General features: G+C 43.4%; 2 protein-coding genes across 5 annotated transcripts in view; one reads left to right on the top strand and one right to left on the bottom strand.

The window, feature by feature from the left end:
• The first annotated feature begins 3,843 nt into the window (after positions 1 to 3,843).
• PLAC8 (placenta associated 8) overlaps positions 3,844 to 19,041 on the top strand; it is a 17,768-nt gene continuing 2,570 nt past the window's right edge. The window contains exons 1-5 of one of the 4 annotated variants that reach the window (XM_073340535.1): positions 3,844 to 3,944; positions 6,890 to 7,195; positions 9,012 to 9,216; positions 16,492 to 16,636; positions 17,909 to 18,033. In XM_073340535.1, the coding sequence (XP_073196636.1) occupies positions 16,528 to 16,636; positions 17,909 to 18,033 (234 nt within the window). In that variant the 5' untranslated portion in view covers positions 3,844 to 3,944; positions 6,890 to 7,195; positions 9,012 to 9,216; positions 16,492 to 16,527. Of the gene's footprint in view, positions 3,945 to 6,889; positions 7,196 to 9,011; positions 9,217 to 13,211; positions 13,355 to 16,491; positions 16,637 to 17,908; positions 18,034 to 19,041 lie in introns of those variants that run through there. The other 3 variants (XM_073340536.1, XM_073340533.2, XM_073340534.1) reach the window with 3 other exon arrangements.
• The window catches only part of COPS4 (COP9 signalosome subunit 4), a 20,092-nt gene continuing 14,539 nt past the window's right edge, over positions 13,489 to 19,041 (bottom strand). Inside the window, exon 11 of the transcript XR_012158448.1 lies at positions 13,489 to 18,805. The gene's annotated coding sequence lies outside the window, so the exon portion shown is untranslated. The remainder of the gene's footprint in view (positions 18,806 to 19,041) is intronic.

Here is a 19,041-nt window from a genome sequence, read left to right as displayed (position 1 = left end):
GGCTAACACCCATGCAGGACTTGAAAAAGCTAACGAAATTAACCAGGAAGCTAAAGTTCAGGATGCTTTCACTTTATTCCGTTATGCTCTCCCTGGACTTCGGAGACTGGTTCTCTGCCCTTGATTCACAGGATGTTGATTTCCATGTGGCCACAGGAAGTATCTGAAATTAATGGTCAGACTCTCACTACCAATGCAGGGTACTCCTCTTTGGCACTTCACTGGCACAGAGAGTTTTTACCAAACGTATGTAGTGGTAGCTTCCCTTCTCCACTATTAGGGTATCCAGGTCTTTCCTTGTCTGGATGACTGGGTGGTCCGAGGCCAGTCAAAGGAGTAAGTAAAGCACAGCATTCTTCGAATCCAGTCACTGTTCATTCATCTGGTACTCAGAATATATGCAGAAAAGTCTACTTTAGTCCAGTTCAAAAGATCAGCTTGATGGGAGCAGTCCTCAGTGCTGCCACAGTGACTGCTTACTGATCTCAGGACAGGTTTCTGGCCATTGCCAAAACAGTAACTCCTCTCTTAACGTTGCAGTTATGTTCCTGAAAAATGTGACTTTAAGCGAATCCAATTTCCGCATCAGAATTAATGTAAATGGGGGGATTAGGTTCTAGGGAAATTTTTTTCACCAGACAAGACTATATTATATATATACATACACACCCTGTGTGTGTGTGTGTGTGTACACCCCCCCCCCCCACCACCCTGATATAACGTGGTCCTTGGGAGCCAAAAAATCTTACCTTCTTATAGATGAGACCACGTTATATCAGGGTTGGGAGAGGAACAACTTCCCACCCCAGCTCACCTCTGCTCTGCCTCCACCTCCTCCCCTGAGTGCGCTGCTGCCGCTCCGCTTCTCCCCCCCACCCGCCCTTCCAGGCTTGCCGCGTCAATCAGCTATTTGGCGCAGGAAGCCTGGAAGGAAGGCAGGGAGGGGAGGGGGGGAAGCGGAGCGGCGGTGGCGCGTTTAGGGGAGGAGGTGGAGGCAGAGCAGAGGTGAGCTGGGGTGGGAAGTTGTTCCTCTCCCGACCCCGATATAACGTGGTCTCACCTATACGAAGGTAAGATTTTTTGGCTCCCAAGGACCACGTTGGGGGGGGGGGGCTCAGCATGTAAGGGCGGGCGCAGAGGAACCACTTGCGGTAACATGAATTCGGATATACGAGGTAAAGCAGCCCCGCTCCCCGGAGCTCTGCTTTACCACATTATATCTGAATTCACGTTATATCAGACCGCATTATATCGGGGTAGAGGTGTATATACACACAGTATAAGTTTTAAACAAACAATTTAATACAGTACATAGCTATGATGATTGTGAAGCTTGGTTGAGGTGGTGAAGTCAGAGGGTGGAAGAGGGTAGGATATTTCCCAGGGAATGCCGTACTGCTAAATGAACAGGAGTACTTGTGGCACCTTAGAGACTAACAAATTTATTAGAGCGTAAGCTTTCGTGGGCTCCAGCCCACTTCATCGGATGCATAGAATGGAACATATAGTAAGAGATGTGTATGTGTGTGTATATATATATATATATATTACACACACACACACACACAGATAAGTTGGAAGTTACCATACTAACTGTGAGAGGCTAATTAGTTAAGATAAGCTATTATCATCAGGAGAAAAAAAACTTTGGTAGTGATAATCAAGATGGCCCATTTAGACAGTTGACAAGAAAGTGTGAGGATACTTAACTTAAGGAAATAGATTCAATATGTGTAATGACCCAGCCACTCAGAGTCTCTATTCAAACCCAAGTTAATGGTATCTAGATTGCATATTAATTCAAGCTCAGCAGTTTCTCCTTGGAGTCTGTTTTTGAAGCTTTTCTTTTGCAAAATTGCCACCTTAAATCTTTTACTGAGTGGCCAGAGAGGTTGAAGTGTTCTCCTACCGGTTTTTGAATGTTATGGTTCTTGATGTCAGATTTGTGTCCATTTATTCTTTTGCGTAGAGACTGTCCGGTTTGGCCAATGTACATGGCAGAGGAGCATTGCTGGCACATGATGGCATATATCACATTGGTAGATGTGCAGGTGAATGAGCCCCTGATGGTGTGGCTAATGTGATTAGGTCCTATGATGGTGTCACTTGAATAAATATGTGGACAGAGTTGGCATTGGGCTTTGTTACAAGGATAGGTTCCTGGGTTAGTGTTTTTGTTGTGTGGTTGCTGGTGAGTATTCGCTTCAGGTTGGGGGGCTGTCTGTAAGCGAGGACTGGCCTGTCTCCCAAGATCTGTGAGAGTGAGGGATCATTTTTCAGGATAGGTTGTAAATCTTTGATGATGAGCTGGAGAGGTTTTAGTTGGGGGCTGAAGGTGACAGCTAGTGGCGTTCTGTTATTTTCTTTGTTGGGCCTGTCCTGTAGTAGGTGGCTTCTGGGTACTCTTCTGGCTCTGTCAATCTGTTCTTTCACTTCCGCAGGTGGGTATTGTAGTTTTAAGAATGCTTAACAAAGATCTTGTAGGTGTTTGTCTCTGTCTGAGGGATTGGAGCAAATGCAGTTGTATCTTAGAGCTTGGCTGTAGACAATTGATCTTGTGGTGTGTCCTGGATGGAAGCTGGAGGCATGTAGGTAAGTTTGTTAGTCTCTAAGGTGCCACAAGTACTCCTTTTCTTTCTGGAGGCATGTAGGTAAGTATAGCAGTCGGTAGGTTTCCAGGCACAGTAGTATCCAGGAAATAGACCGCTTGTGTGGATTGGTCTAGGCTGAGGTTGATGGTGGGATGGAAATTGTTGAAATCATGGTGGAATTCCTCAAGGGCTTCTTTTCCAGATGATGAAGATGTCACCAATGTAGCGCAAGTAGAGTTGGGGCGTTAGGAGACGAGAGCTAAGGAAGCGTTGTTCTAAGTCAGCCATAAAAATGTTGGCATACTGTGGGACCATGTGGGTACCCATAGAAGTGCCGCTGACTTGAAGGTATACATTGCCCCCGAATGTGAAATAGTTATGGGTGAGGACAAAGTCACAAAGTTCAGCCACCAGGTTTACTGTGACAGTATCGGGAATACTGTTCCTGATGGCTTGTAGTCCATCTTTGTGTGGAATGTTGGTGTAGAGGGCTTCTACGTCCATAGTGGCCAGGAGGGTATTTTCTGGAAGATCACCAATGGATTGTAGTTTCCTCAGGAAGTCAGTGGTGTTTCGAAGATAGCTGGGATTGCTGGGAGTGTCGGGCCTGAAGAGGGAGTCTACATAGCCAGACAATCCTGCTGTCAGGGTGCCAATGCCTGAGATGATGGGGCGTCCAGGATTTCCAGGTTTATGGATCTTGGGTAGCAGATAGAATACCCCTGGTGAGGGTTCTAGGCATGTGTCTGCACAGATCTGTTCCTGTGCTTTTTCAGGGAGTTTCTTGAACAGATGGTGTAGTTTCTGTTGGTAACCTTCAGTGGGATCAGAGGGTAATGGCTTGTAGAATGTGAAGTTAGAGAGCTGCCTAGCAGCCTCTTGTTCATATTCCAACTTATTCAGGATGATGACTGCATCCCCTTTGTCAGCCTTTTTGATTATGGTGTCAGAGTTGTTTCTGAGGCTGTGGATGGCCTGGTGTTCAGCGTGGCTGAGGTTATGGGGCAAGTGATGCTGCTTTTCCACAATTTCAGCCCGTGCACGTCGACGGAAGCATGATGAACTAGCACTCGGCTGAGCCCTCAAGGGTTAACACATTATTGTTAATGTAGCCTCACACTCCACAAGGCAGCACAAATGGAGGGAGGGGAGACAGCATGGCAGACAGAAACAGAGACACACACTGGGTGAGAGAGAGAGAGATGTGCATTGCCCCTTTAAGTACACTGGCTCCACTCTAAGTAATTTGCCTTTTTAAGTAGATCAGCAAGTTGAGACAGCAGCTGCTGCTGCTGCCAGGAAGCTCCCTCCGTCCTGAGCCCTGTCGTGTGTCCCCCGCACCATGGAGATGGGGTAAGTGGGGTGCAGGATCAGGGGGGAGGGGGACACCCTGACATTAGCCCCACTCTCCCCCACACACAGCAAGCAGGAGGCTCCCGGGAACAGCTCCAAGGCCGAGGGTAGGAGGGACAGCACATAGCAGTGGGGGGAGGGACAGCAGAACTGGCAGTTGATAGCCTGCTGGGCAGCTGCTGCACAGGGAATTTAGGGGAGAGGGGAGCTGATGGGGGGCTGTTGGTCCACCCTGGTTCCAGGTTCCAAGCCCCCACCAGCTAGCTGCAATGGGCTGCTCTTCCGGCAAGGAGTGGACAAAGCAGGCAGCTGCCAAACAGTGTTATAAGGGAGCATTGCACAACTTTAAACAAGCATGTTCCCTAATTGATCAGCAACATAACAACAAAACAACGTTAGTTGGGATGACTTTAAGTGAGGAGTTACTGTCATGAAGATCCTCGCCTTGAGGTGGGTAATTAGTTAAAGTGACCCATAACTACACGCAAGGCTGCAGAAAGTTAAAAAAATCGGCATGTTTTATCTTGAGAAAAGAAGACTGAGGGGGGACAATCTTCACATATGTTAAGAGCAGTTATAAAGAGGGCTGTAATCAGTTGTTCACTATGTCCACTGAAGGTAGGACAACAAATAATGGGTTTAATATTCAGCAAGGAAGATTTAGGTAAGATATTAGGAAAAACTTTCCAACTATAAAGGTACTGAAGCTCTGGAACAGGCTTCCAAAGGAGGCTGTGGAATCCTCATCACTGGAGGTTTTTAAGAACAGGTTGGACAAAAACCTCTCAGGGATTGTCTATGTCTACTTTGTCCTGCCTCAGTGTAGAAAGCTGGACTTGATGGCTTCTTGAGGTCCCTTCCAGCCCTATATGTCAATAATTCTATGAAGATTCTACAGATTGGGATGTAGAATGTGTCCCTGATTCTGGGACAATAATCCCTTGATCAATGGCCTGGTTATTGGAGGTTGTATCAAGAGGTCTTGGAGATCTGTATACCAACAGAATCTTGGCCAAGCTGAGACTATCAGTATTAATGTTGCCTGGTCCTGTTTTAGCTTTCTGATCAACCTTGGGATCAAGAGAATTGGAGTAAAGGTGTAGAGAAGACCCTTCGACCAAAAAGATGTATGATAGGTGTACCCCATTTCTGAAATATGAAGTTCAGTATTTCGGTCTTCAAAGAGCACTCATGGTGGTGGCATCTGTGATAAGAGTCATTGTTGTTGATTCTGGATTGCAGAAGAGAACTCAGGCACAGACATTGTCTGGGTCCACCCACCAATCCAGGGAAGAAAGCACTCACTGAGGTTCACAAATCAGCATGTCCAGAGAGTGCCTGCTTGGATGTTACAGAGTGGAACCAGACCTGCAAGCACCTGAGATAAAGGCAGCCATGTGGGCTCACGTACATTCATGAAGCCACATAATCTAGAAGTCATAGGCAGGAATGGACCTTTGTCCTGGGTTCATTTTGAAGCTCTCGCAAATACAGTATTTTATTTGTGATCCACTATGACCCTGTGACAGGGCAACGACTCACCGGTGTGGCGCCTCCTGTCGGTCATCCAGGGAATTAGCTCTTTCCAGTCTGGAGCGCCCTCTTCAGGCAGGTGTCTCACCTGCCACTGGCCCCCCGTGTCCCTCCTGGACCCCGGTGCCATTCTAGATCAGGGTTCTACCTGTAACCCCGAATCAGGGTCTCCCCTCCCCGGGGAACCCCCAACCCCCTATCCCTCTGTTAGGGACACTGGGGCATGGCCACTAGGTAACTCGAGGGGATGGAAGACCACGAGCGTCGATGAAGCCCCCTCGCACTAGGCCCAAGTGTCCTTGGCCCCCGCTCCCGCCTGGAGGCACTCGCAGCAGCTCTGCGTACTAGGCCCAAGTGTCCTTGGCCCCCCGCCTGGAGGCACTCGCAGCAGTTATGCTGAGGATCTGCAACAATATGCTGCAGAGTCAGGCTGCCTGAAACTAAGCAAGGCCAAACAGGGCAGATATGGAAGAACAATGATGAATAAAGCAGCTTTATGTATGGTTTAAGAAATGATACAGAGAACAAGGGAACTAGCTTGGAACTGGATTGGCTGGCTATATGGATACTTAGGGCAGCTTGCTATTGGATAAGTATGCTGGGAAAAAGGATGTATAAAAGCCTGTGTAACTTCCTGCTCTGTGTGCAGGATTTGAGATTTTATTCTCCCTGTACCTTTTTGCAGCTGCAAATAAACTTTTCTGCTTCTCCACCCCGTTGTGATTATTGGGTGTAGCACACCAGGTAGCGAACCAACTCCAGCTATTGTTTAGCCTCTCGGCCCTGGGTGCCGGCAACACCTCCCTTGCCTCAGTGGCTACTGTCAGTCATCATCTAGCCCCCGCTCCCTGGGGCAGACTGCAGTCTGTACCAGTCATCACTGGCAAGGGCGGGGTCAGACCAGCTGCCTCTGTCTAGGTCTGGGCTGCTCCTCTGCAGTCTTAGTACCCTTTCGGGGCCTTTACCTTGGCCTGCAGCCTGGGGCTCTGCTAGGCTGGAGCTCCCCAGCTCCCTCTGCCCTTCCCCAGCACTGCTCTGCCCTAGGTACCCTCCTCAGCTTCCCAGGCAGCCAGGTTCTCCTCTCTCCAGGTAGCTAGAGAGAGTGTCTGTCTCAGCTCCTGGCTAACAGCCCTCTAAAAGGGCCAGCTGTGGCCTGACTGGGGCATGGCCCCACCAGTGGCTACTTCCCCCAATCAGCCTAGCTTTCCTCTGGCTATAGCCCTCTCTTAGGGCTGTTTCAAGCCCTCTGAGGCATGATGGGGTGACCATCCCGCCACAGACCCCTAGATCGTTTTCAGCAGTACTACCACCTGGCCAGTTATTCTCCATTTTGTAGTTGTGCATTTGTTTTTTCCTTCCTAAGTGAAGTACTTTGCACTTATCTTTATGAAATTTCATCTTGTTGATTTCAGACCAATTCTCCAGTTTGTCACAGTCATTTTCAATTATAATCCTCTCCTCCCAGCTTGGTGCCATCTGCAAATTTATAAATGTGTGCTCCATTCCATTGTCTTGATCATTGAATAGTACTGGACCCAGGACCCTACTACAGTGGCTCTCAGCCAGGAGTATGCATGCCCCCAGGGGTAAGTAGAGGTCTTCCAGGAGATACATCAACACATCCAGATATTTACCTAGTTTTACAACAGGCTACAAAAAAAGTACGAGTCATCAGACAGTGACTTGTTTATACTGCTCTATATACTATACACTGAAATGTAAGTATAATATTTATATTTATATTCCAATTGATTTATTTTATTATATGATTATATGGTAAAAATGAGAACGTACCCAATTTTTCAGTAATAGTGTGTTGTGACTCTTCTGTATTTTTATGTCTGATTTTGTAAGCAAGTAGTTTTTTAAGTAAGGTGAAACTTGGGGCTACACAAGACAAATCAGACTCCTAAAAGGGGTACAGTAGTCTGGAAAGGCTTCGCGCCACTGCCCTACTAGATATGCTCTTCAAGTCTCACAGCGAACCATTGATAACTTTGAGTGTAGTCTTTCACCCAGTTGTGCACCCACCTTATAGTAATTTCATCTAGACTGCTTTTTCCTCATTTGCTTGTGGGAATATTATGTGGAGCTGTGTCAAAAGCTTAGCTAAAATCAAGATATATCCCATCTATAGCTCCCCCCATCCACTAGGCCAGAAACACAGTCAAAGAAGGAAATTAGGTTGGTCTGGCATGATTTGTTCTTGACAAATCTGTGCTGGCTAGTCCTTATAACCCTGTTATCCTCTGGGTGCTTACAAAGTGATTGTTTAATAATTAGTTCAGTATCTTTCCAGGTATCAAAGTTAGACTGACTGGTCTATAATTCCCCAGCTCTTCTTTGTTCCCCTTTTTGAAGATAGATACGTAGTCTCCCTTCTTCAGTCCTCTGGGACCTCACCCATCCTCCATGAGTTCTCAAGGATGATTGGTAGCACTTCTGAGATTGCTTCAGCTAGTTCTTTAAGTACCCTAGGATGACTTTCATCAGGCCCTGCCCATTTGAGTACATCTAACTTGTCTAAATATTTTTAACCTCTTCTTTCCCTAAGGGGGGGAAGGAGGGGGAATGCGGCGCGCTCAGGGGAGGAGGCGGGGCCGGGGTGGGGATTTGGGGAAGGGGTTGGAATGGGGGCGGGGAAGGGATGGAGTTCGGGCGGGGTCAGGGCCAGGGGGCACGAGCAAATCCCCCCCCCCACCCCGGTGGAGTGTCCTCTTTTTTGAATGTTCAAATATGGTAACCCTAGGTTCTGCTACCAGAGTGTGAGTCAGCATGTTGCAGATGGATTCCCTGCTGACCCAGTGACAGATCACTTTGCCACTGTTAGGGCCTTGGCTGGGACATGGTGGAGTCAGGCGGGCCTGCATCCCCCTATCCCCTGCCATCTCACCCCTGGGGTAGCAACCTCCCCACCATAGGCCAGGAAATCTGTATTGGTGCTTACTCCCTGCCTGAGCCCCTAGACTGCTTCGGTGCTCACCCCTGCAAGAGCCCTAACTGTTTGTGCCTCTGCCTCATCCAGAGGGAGCCAGAGCCCATCTACAGACTGTTTGTAGCTGTCTGCCCCAGCCAGGTGGCTGTTGGCTAAAGACTGTTTGTGGCTCTGCCCTGCCCAGAGGGACAGAGCTCCCTGATAGACTGCTAGTTATAGGCTGTTAATTACTGTCTGCCCCAGCCTGGTGGCTGTGGTCTAAAGACTGTCATGCTTCACCCCATCCAGGGGGCTGGAGCTCTCCCCTAAAAGACTGTTATTTGCAGTCTGCCAGTAGTGAGGCAGAGTGGCTTCCCTCCCTACTCGAGAGTGAGGGACCACTACAACCAGCCAATGTGGACTTCAGCAAGTCTGTACTTCATTCCCTGTTCCCACTTCCTGCAAGAAATCCACTAGTGAGCCGCCTACAGTAAAATGTATATTTGCACAATCACTAGTAGGAGAAAAAATGGTTAATTGCCTTTACAGTAACTGTTGTATTTTGAGATGTTGTGTACATAAACATTCCTATGACCTCGCTTTCTTCTCTACTTTGGAAGTGTCGTCATCTTCCTGGTGCAAAGGAAATGAGAGGGAGTCGGAGCAGCCCTGCCCTTTATGCCCTCAGCTACAAGGACAAAGACATGGCAGGTGCATGCCCCGCCCTGTCAAAATTCTCCTACTCAAGTGCACTGGGCGCATAGACACCTGCAGTGGAATATATGTGTCCACAATACATCCTGAAGAACAGCAGTTACTGGAGAGGTAAGTAACTGTTGTTTTTGTTGGTTTGTTTCCTGAACTCTTCAGGGTAGCTATGTCAGTTATGACACTAGGTAACACAGATAAATAATTTGTATAAAATACAGAAAAAGGTATTAATTCTGTTCTAAAGGACACATAGCAAGGCTGTGCATGCAAGACTTGCAAGAGCTCTCTCATATACACACACAGTCACACACGTATTACATATTACGTACATATGTATCCATCCCCTTCCTTCTCCTCCTTCCCAGAACAATTAAGCATACATTCAAACCAAATTGTATACTGTTTAAAAGACAAACCATCCAGAACATACATTCAGACTAGTTTTATATTATTTTGTAGATAAATCACCCACACAAACACATTCATATCTGTTTTTCAGTATTAAATTATGTAAAACACAAATGCGTGCACACACAGCCTAACCTAAAGGAAATCTAATGGGGTAATGGATAATACACACAAGCAGGAGACAAAATGCAAGCCTAGTTTAAAACATTCTATATAAAAGAATCTTTAACATTTTACATCTGTTTCAACAAACAATGTCCTTTTTGTTCAAGTAAAACTGTAAGGTTTCAGCATTTAAGGTATAGATGGAATGTAATTTATTAAAATGATTAAACTTGGCTTTAACAAATAAAATTAAAACAGCAATGAAGTAGTAAGGGAACCTGTATTTTTAGTATTTGGGAGGCAGTAGATACAAAAAAAATGTTCTTAAGACTCAATATATCTAATGTGCTTTAGTGGTAAATATTTTGCATTAACAACTATTTTTTGCCCATTGAATGAATAGAAAAAAGAAATTAAAAATAATCCAACACATTTACACACACAAATCCACACAGAGTAACCCAGAGTAACTTTTAAAGGAAACATGAAAAAACAAAAAGAAAAGGAGTACTTGTGGCACCTTAGAGACGAACCAATTTATTTGAGCATAAGTTTTCGTGAGCTACAGCTCACTTCATCGGATTCATTTTTGCGAATACAGATTAACACAGCTGCTACTCTGAAACATGAAAAAACAAGACAATGCAGATTAGAGATTTGGTCTGGATTTGAGAGGAATCTTTGGTAGTTGTCTGTTTAGCATGGGTAAACAGACAACTCTCCCAAACCTGAGGCAACATATTCCTCTGATGCCCCTTTGTTTTTCCAACTGTCTACTCAGTTTCTCAGAGGGGTGAGGTGTCAGAAATTATAAGTAAGTAACACCTACAAAGGCATCAGGAGGATTTAGCATACGTACCAGAGCCAAATGGTGAGATGGGTCATTTCTGACTAAGATGAAAAACCTTGTAATAGAACAAAAATGCTTCTCTTTATATGCTTAGTGGTATTTTAGAGAAGTACGTCAAAAGCAACAACTGTTGTTTCGTAGTAACCTAAGGCATAAGTTGGCCCCTAAAAGAACAGCAGTAATTAAACACGAAACCTACAAGAATGGTAAGGTGCAAGCCAATGTCAGCATTGTATAGCTACTCCAGTCCAAAACTGCAAGCCCAGACATTTTTTTCAATGGCTAAAAATGTCATGTGAGAATCAAAATGCATCAACATCCTTACATTTGTAGCAATAGTTTATAGAGTGGTCTGCAAAATAATTATTTTTTCCATTTTATTTATCATCCAATTGAAGAGGTCCCAGAGAATTAATTTTTCTGCAGTTTATATAAAACTTTACAGTGTATAGTGCCTTTAAAACTGTAACATCTAACACCCCCCCACCCCCAAAAATTTTTTAATATTGTCTTAACCAAAGAGGTCTTCTGAATAAAAATTGCTGGACAATGTTTCAAAGAGCTATTGTTATCCCAACTTTAAAAAAAAAAAGAAAAGAAAAAAGGTTAGCGTATTTTTAGAGCTTTGTCTAAATAAATCGCCCAGCATGCAAAAAACACGAATCAAGAAAAACTTCTCTAAATGCAATTTACAAAGATAGGCCAAAACTGTGTAGTAGGCTCATCATCTGAAGATTTTAAAGAAAGTTTCAGATACGAGAGTGCAATATAAAACCCCTCATTTACAGAGACATTTTACAAAAAAAAAAAAAATTTAACAGAGAAGCCATAGCTTTGTAGCTTCATGTAGAGAGCGAAGCTGTTGGGCCCAGCACTGTTATCTGAAGAGGGATGAACTCTTACATCCACTCCATATACCCCTCCCCTCTTTTCCTGAGTTGTTTTTCTAAAACTGCCATCTTCTCCACATCCTACTGATGAACAGACCGCTTTTAATCAAAGATCCAGTGACATAAGAAAGGACATCTGTCAAGGTTCCTCCCCCACTCTGAACTCTAAGGTACAGATGTGGGGACCTGCATGAAAAACCTCCTAAGCTTATCTTTACCAGCTTAGGTCAAAACTTCCCCAAGGTACAAAATATTCCACCCGTCGTCCTTGGATTGGCCGCTACCACCACCAAACTAATACTGGTTACTGGGGAAGAGCTGTTTGGACGCATCTTTCCCCCCAGAATACTTCCCAAAACCTTGCACCCCACTTCCTGGACAAGGTTTGGTAAAAAGCCTCACCAATTTGCCTAGGTGACTACAGACCCAGACCCTTGGATCTTAAGAACAATGAACAATCCTCCCAACACTTGCACCCCCCCTTTCCTGGGAAATGTTGGATAAAAAGCCTCACCAATTTGCATAGGTGACCACAGACCCAAACCCTTGGATCTGAGAACAATGAAAAAGCATTCAGTTTTCTTACAAGAAGACTTTTAATAAAAATAGAAGTAAATAGAAATAAAGAAATCCCCCCTGTAAAATCAGGATGGTAGATATCTTACAGGGTAATTAGATTCAAAACATAGAGAACCCCTCTAGGCAAAACCTTAAGTTACAAAAAAGATACACAGACAGAAATAGTTATTCTAATCAGCACAATTCTTTTCTCAGCCATTTAAAGAAATCATAATCTAACACATACCTAGCTAGATTACTTACTAAAAGTTCTAAGACTCCATTCCTGGTCTATCCCCGGCAGAAAAACCACAGCATATAGACAGCCACACAGACCCTTTGTTTCTCTCCCTCCTCCCAGCTTTTGAAAGTATCTTATCTCCTCATTGGTCATTTTGGTCAGGTGTCAGCGAGGTTACCTTTAGCTTCTTAACCCTTTACAGGTGAGAGGAGCTTTCCCCTGGCCAGGAGGGATTTCAAAGGGATTTACCCTTCCCTTTATATTTATGACAACATCAAACAAGGTTTTAAAAAATAAACTGTCATAAACTTTTCAACGTTTAACGTGAAAAAAAAGGGCATAGAAATAAGAGAGCTGGCCTGAATTTTAGTGAAAACTTTGACAACTGATAAATCTTAATTTTAGTGAAACAGCTTTGTGTCCATTCTTTGTGAGCTCTCATGCTTTCGCATGGCCGAGAGTTTGTCAAACAAACCCTCCACAGTTTTATGAAGCATTATTTCCCCCCATTGGTTTGCCTAACTTTCTAATAATTTTTCAGGAGGGCCTCAGAAAGAGTAAGTAACTAACATTAACAGAAGCATTAGGAGGATTACATACTTGGTGATGTTCTGTAGCGGTACCTGCAAAGCAACAACCACATTGTTTGTTTGTTTCTTTTACCATCACATGGATGGGGCCCTGAAGAATTAATTTTCCTCTCCTTGTATAACACTTTTACACACGCTGTAACCATAGATACTTTACGGTGGTCAATAATACAAGGCAATAGATGACAGACCTGACAAACTGCGGAAAACAGTGGCCCACCACCCGTATACCTAAAGTACTCCTGAGCCACAGACCTCCCCCATTTTCAACAAATTTCCTCTTACATCGGCCCCTCTTCCACTTCAACTATGCCTTTTAATTTTTTAAGATTAAAATTTCATCCTTGGTGTTGCATAACAGATTTATTTCGTATTTGATGTACATCATTTTATGATGGAAAAACAGCTGACAGTTCTTTAAAAATATGGTAAAAGATATCCTGTACTCAAATTGCTTGATTACAAGTAACCAATGACGGCAGTCTTGGAAAGCCGCATGATCAGTTTAGATTGCCAATTTGTGTAGCGCATGGAATATATACAAGTGACTTGGCTGAAGTTCAACCAGGAAAAGGGAACGCTTTCTCTCTTCAAGACTGCTCTGCAACTGGTATGTGCATATTTCTTTGAGTTTGGCAAAGCTCAGTATATTAAAACTTTCAAGAGCTATCAGCTACTTAGATGGCTATTTCTGGGAAGGGAAGTTAGTAAAAAATGAGAATGTTTTGTTTTCTGCTCAACAAACCAATTAAGGCAAAATGAAATATGCTGTAAATCCTAATAACAGGTATTTGGCAAAATTATGCACCCAGGGTGGGTAGCAGAAAGTAATTTTTGTTTGTTTTTTTGCCTGCCACCGTTCAGACTGTATGAATGCATCAAAGTCGATATTTCTCAGACAGTTGGAGGCTGATTTTACGGAAAAATGAACTTTGCTACAGTTTAAATTTGACTACCTATATTTCAAAATGACCAGTGGAGACAAAATACATCTTACTAATGGTATTGGGGTTGTGAAACATTTTTCAGAAAGATTCAAGGTTCTTTCTATCCTATGTGCTTTGATATTATTATCCATGTTTTAAGAGAAGCCATATGTCGCTTGCTGTTTTCAGCATGCTCTATCCTCCTTCACCTATTTTCTGCCCTCTTGAAAGATGCAATGATCTCTTCACCCGCAATCTTGTTCGGTCACCGAGATGTGTAAAGTACGAGTAATGGCAGAGTGTCAACTTTGCAATACCTCTTAGTGAAGAGAGGAGAAGGCATGTGAATGGACCTGTAGCTTAAGTGACATGGAAACTGTATATGGGGCAGTATATGCATCTTGTAAGAGTCAGCATAATGAAGGCCTGATTTTATGTTTATGGTGTGTGTTTGATACTTTTATTATTTTCTACCCATGCAGTCACGTTAACACCAGTTAATATGTGAACAATAGGTCAGAATTTTGCCCACAGTGTTTTCACTGGAAGTGGTCTGTCATGTTTCTGATCTGCAAGAAGGAAGCAATGTTATTAAAATCATAGTCAGACTGGAGGCCTTTTGTTCTTCAAAGACCTATTGTTCAATTATCAGGAAGAAAGTGAGGTTTTATTTTTACAGCTTGATAACTATTTATTTTAGAAACAAGAAACACACAGGCTTGCTTTTAACTGTTAGCACTTGCAGATTAGTGAGGCAATCAGTAATGAGTTTCTGTTGACATTTCAATGTCCCCAATACCTGTGAATCATACAACATATAAAAAGATGATTGGCTAAATGAGGGTTTCACAGTCATATATCTGCTGCTTACCGAAAATGGATCTTGAACACAATTTATCGCCCTGTTCTCATATCACATCTTTTATTGTGGTATAATTAAGATACTTCTCTAATTAAACATTACGGAAATAAGATAGCCCTTTACTGAAGGAAATTTCACCTAGTGCGTAGGACACCAGATGCTGATGTAGGTTCAAACACCAGGAATCATGTTACCAAGGGGCAAGGGGTGTTGCCAAGCAAATTACAGTTGTGCAAGTAAGGGCAAAGTCCTGTCTTTGGAGAACTAAGAGTGCTGCCACATGTGGAACAAGGAAAAAATGAAAACAGAATAATATAAATGTACCTTCATCCCAATCCTGTTGTTATTTAATATATTTGTATCACATCAGTACCAGGATCCTCAGGGTACATCTACACTGGAATTCTGTGAGCAGATGTGATCACCCTGTCTCAAAAAAGATATATTGGAATTGGAACAGGTTCAGAAAAGGGCAACAAAAATGATTAGGGGTATGGAATAGCTTCCATATGAAGAGAGATTAATAAGACTGGGACTTTTCAGCTTGGAAAAGAGATGACTAAGGGGGGATATGATGGAGGTCTATAAAATCATGACTGGTGTGGAGAAAGTAAATAAGGAAGTGTTACTTACGCCTTCTCATAGCACAAGAACTTGGGGGTCACCAAATGAAATTAATAGGCAGCAGGTTTAAAACAAACAAAAGGAAGCATTTCTTCACCGCAACGCACAGTCAACCTGTAGAATTCTTTGCCAGAGGATGTTGTGAAGGCCAAGACTAACAGAGTTAAAAAAAAGAACTAGATAAATTCATGGCTATTAGCCAGGATTGGCAGGAATGGTGTCCCTAGCCTCTGTTTGCCAGAAGCTGGGAATGGGCAACAGGAGAAGGACCACGTGATGATTACCTGTTCTGTTCATTCCTTCTGGGGCGCCTGGCATTGGCCACTGTTGGAGGACAGAATACTGGGCTAGACAGACCTTTGGTCTGACCCCATATGTCCATTCTTATGTGCTTCTCTCCCCTGTTGCGGAGTGAAAAATTCAGAAAATAACAAGGGAAAGTGAGTGAGTGACTGTACAGGGGAAACAGTAAAACTGGCTGCAGTTAGATGTACAAAGTAAACAAATTGAGAAATCAGAAAAATGTTTTCTTTAATCTTTCACTGATAATCATCTTAGATGTTACATATAACAATAGTAGCTGAAACATTTTCAGACTTCAGTGATTTTTTTTTAAGTTGATGGGTGCCTTTGACAGCTATATTTTCAATATGTACTAATGTACACTGTTGTTTCAAAATGTCTGAAAGCTGTTTGTTGGTGCCAGAGTAATTCCTGATTTTAGTCAGACCACCACTGAACTCAAAAGAAGTTTGCCTGAGTAAATGACATCTCAGAATTTTGTTGGCTGCAGCAGGAAAATCCTGGTTCTTGGAGCTAATCTGCCTCTTTGCGAACAGCAGGAAGAGCGAGAGTTCCATTTCTGCAATAACCTCCATAGTATTTGTGTTGTGATGGTCTCGGATCACACGGAACGGATGACCAGAGTAGGCCAGGACTCACATGGGTGATGACCAGGGAACCGTTAGGTGTTGCTGGAAGATACGTTGGCCATTAGTTAGTGGCACCCTTTCCTTTGAATCAGGAATGAAGTATGCCCCAATGTGATGTTAGGGAGAGATGGGCTTTTTGGATGAAAATGTACACCTAGTCATAATCTGGACAGAAGAAACTGGGCCAAGTTAATTCGTGGTCTATCTCTGTCGACAACAATTTGGCCAGTTATCCAGTGGATAGCATTGCTTCCAATGAAGTGAGAAACATGCCATTTCACAAAGAGATGTGGGTAACATTCCTCTAATTACATCACCACAATGACATTAGACACCCTATTTGTGACACAGCTAGTCCCTAACAGACTATTTCAAACCGTTCCTTTTATTGTTTTCCTTTCAGAAATTAAACTTCTGAACTCATCTTGTGAAACTAAAAATGAATTCTCAACCTGTCATCTTTGTACAGCCCCAATTTTCTGTGGCTACTGCACAAAGTAATGTCTGGCAGACCGGGTTGATGGATTGCTGCAGTGACTGTGGAGTCTGTAAGTGGATAGTCAAATATTGTATTTTTGTTTGGGTTTGAGGTGTCTTGATGTTTGGCTTAATATTATATCTCCAGTCTTTTGGTGGGTTTGACTTTAAATTGGGAGAATCCAATTTGTCTGTTTTATATTTATTTATAGGAGTGGCTTGTAGTTGGATTTCCCATATCCACTCTGAGAGCCAGTGACTAGGTGGCTACATCACCCACTCACACACAAAGCAAGGTGTTGCTAAGTGTAGAAGGCTGGAATGTCAGTGCCTGGGTAAGGTTGCTCAGTGCTTCTGTCCTGGGAGAGCCATACTCGCAGTGCAGCCTGCTAATTCAGCAGGCCACGATGTTACTCAAAAAGAAAGACCACGGGCTTGGTTTGGGGACAAAGGCACTCGGCCAGGTTTATTGCCGTCTGGTCACAATACTAGCATCCCATAGCAGCTACAGATACATTAACACAAGTGCCCCGTGGCAAGGAGCAGCTTAGTCAGCAGTGGGAATTTCTGCCGTCCCCTGCCATTTATAGACTGGGACAAACAACTGGGATAAACAACTTACATTCCAGCCTACGTGTTTCATGACCTCTGTTGGTTACTTCCCCTCGTTCCTGATATCTTGGGCAAAACATCCCTATTCGTTATCTCGTACTCGATTGGGATGTATCTATAGTAGCTGGAATATATTTATGTAAATATCTAGCGCCTAGTGCACTAGCAACAACTTTGCCAAGTTCATGTACTGGTCAGTGAACTCGTAAGCATCTGCACTAATACGTGGTCACAGACCAAAAAAGGAGTGTGTTTACAGCCGGATAACTGACATGGGTTAGCTATCTTGCTGTGAAATCCCAGCGGAGGCAAAGTGCTCATATAGCTTTTAGCAATGTAGCTATGCAAGTGCGACCCTATCTCCCGCACCTGCGGATCACCTCGCTTAGTTACACCATGGTAAAAACTATAATGCCTCGCCTCCACTGAGACAGCTGAAACATGTGTGTTATCCCACTGTAAACACACACTATTTTTGGCAGTGAAGAAATGGCCTTAAGTCATTATGGGGGGCAAGCTGCCATTCATATGACATCACTATTCCTTCAAAAGTCTTTCAAAGATCTTGGCCTCCTTCGCACTAGCTCTGGCCCATTGGCACATCCCTAACTTTCTCCTTCCGATTTTGTAGCCATTTCTACATCTCTCCTAAAAGTGGTGGTGAAAGTTAACTGTCTGCATGAATGAAGGGGAGAACATTGAGTGAGCCTCATTTGTTTGTCTTTATCCAGGCCTATGTGGAGCATTCTGCTTCTATTGTCTTGGATGTCAAGTAGCAAGTGACATGAATGAATGCTGCTGTTGTGGCGGAAGCGTTGCCATGAGGACTCTCTACCGGACAAGATACGGAATCCCTGTTAGTTACTATTTAATAATATTTTGTTTTGCTCATGCTCAAAGAACAGCCCTTAAAGCAACATGTCATTGATCTAAGCAGATCAGTTGGCTACATTTTCATTAGCCAGCTTCCACCCAGTGTGATTCCTCCCCATCTGAACACGGCTGCTAGGAGTCTTCCCTTATGATTTGAGGGCACTGTGGTCTAGAAATTAGCGGAGGATTGGTCATTTGAAGACTTCGGTTCTACTTGCAACTGCCACCGACTCACTGTGTAACCTTGCACAAGTCCCTTAGCTCTTCTTCCTTTGTTCTCCCCATCTGTAAAATAGATCATTCCTTTGGTACTGTTGTAAAGCACTTTGAGATAATTTCATGAAAAGTAGAAGTGCAATTATCCGTTATTAATTGATGCCCCTTTAAAGCAGAGATTTGCTACGCACCTGAGATAGAGAACCCCCTCTGATGAGGCATTGGTTACATTTAAATATCCATCTAAATTAAATGTATATTGGATAATTTCTAATGCAGACATTGTACATAATACTAACCTGATAATCAACCGCCATTTAGACCAAACTACTGATCTAAATCTTGGCTCTTACTCCTTCAGCATGAATCTCTTCACCAAGGGTTCTCTTGATGAGCTGAAAAGGTGTTGCAGAATGTAGACAGAATTCTAAATGTGTGGTTCAATCAACAAGGCGGTTGTGTATGTGTTTTTTCAAGCTACAATATTGTAGTTTCTGGAGTTAACTCCTTCTGTGCCAAAGCACAAATAACAGAAAAGCCTAAGAAATGAAAAAACAAGATTAGATAACATATGAAAATTAAATGAATAGATCACACTGAATTGGGATGTGTTACGAACACAAGAGAGGAATAATATGAAGGGACTGAGGAAGGTTAGAACTATAGCCATGAAATTATAAAACGAGATTCAGCCTAATGTCCCCAGGGGGGAAAAAATTGCAAACGTGTACATGTTCTGTGGGTGGAAAGACATGGAAAGGCATGTCACTGAAAT

The sequence above is a fragment of the Lepidochelys kempii genome, chromosome 4 (assembly GCF_965140285.1).
Source record: "Lepidochelys kempii isolate rLepKem1 chromosome 4, rLepKem1.hap1, whole genome shotgun sequence".
NCBI lineage: Eukaryota > Metazoa > Chordata > Testudines > Cheloniidae > Lepidochelys > Lepidochelys kempii.
This window is presented reverse-complemented; position numbering and strand designations above follow the sequence as displayed.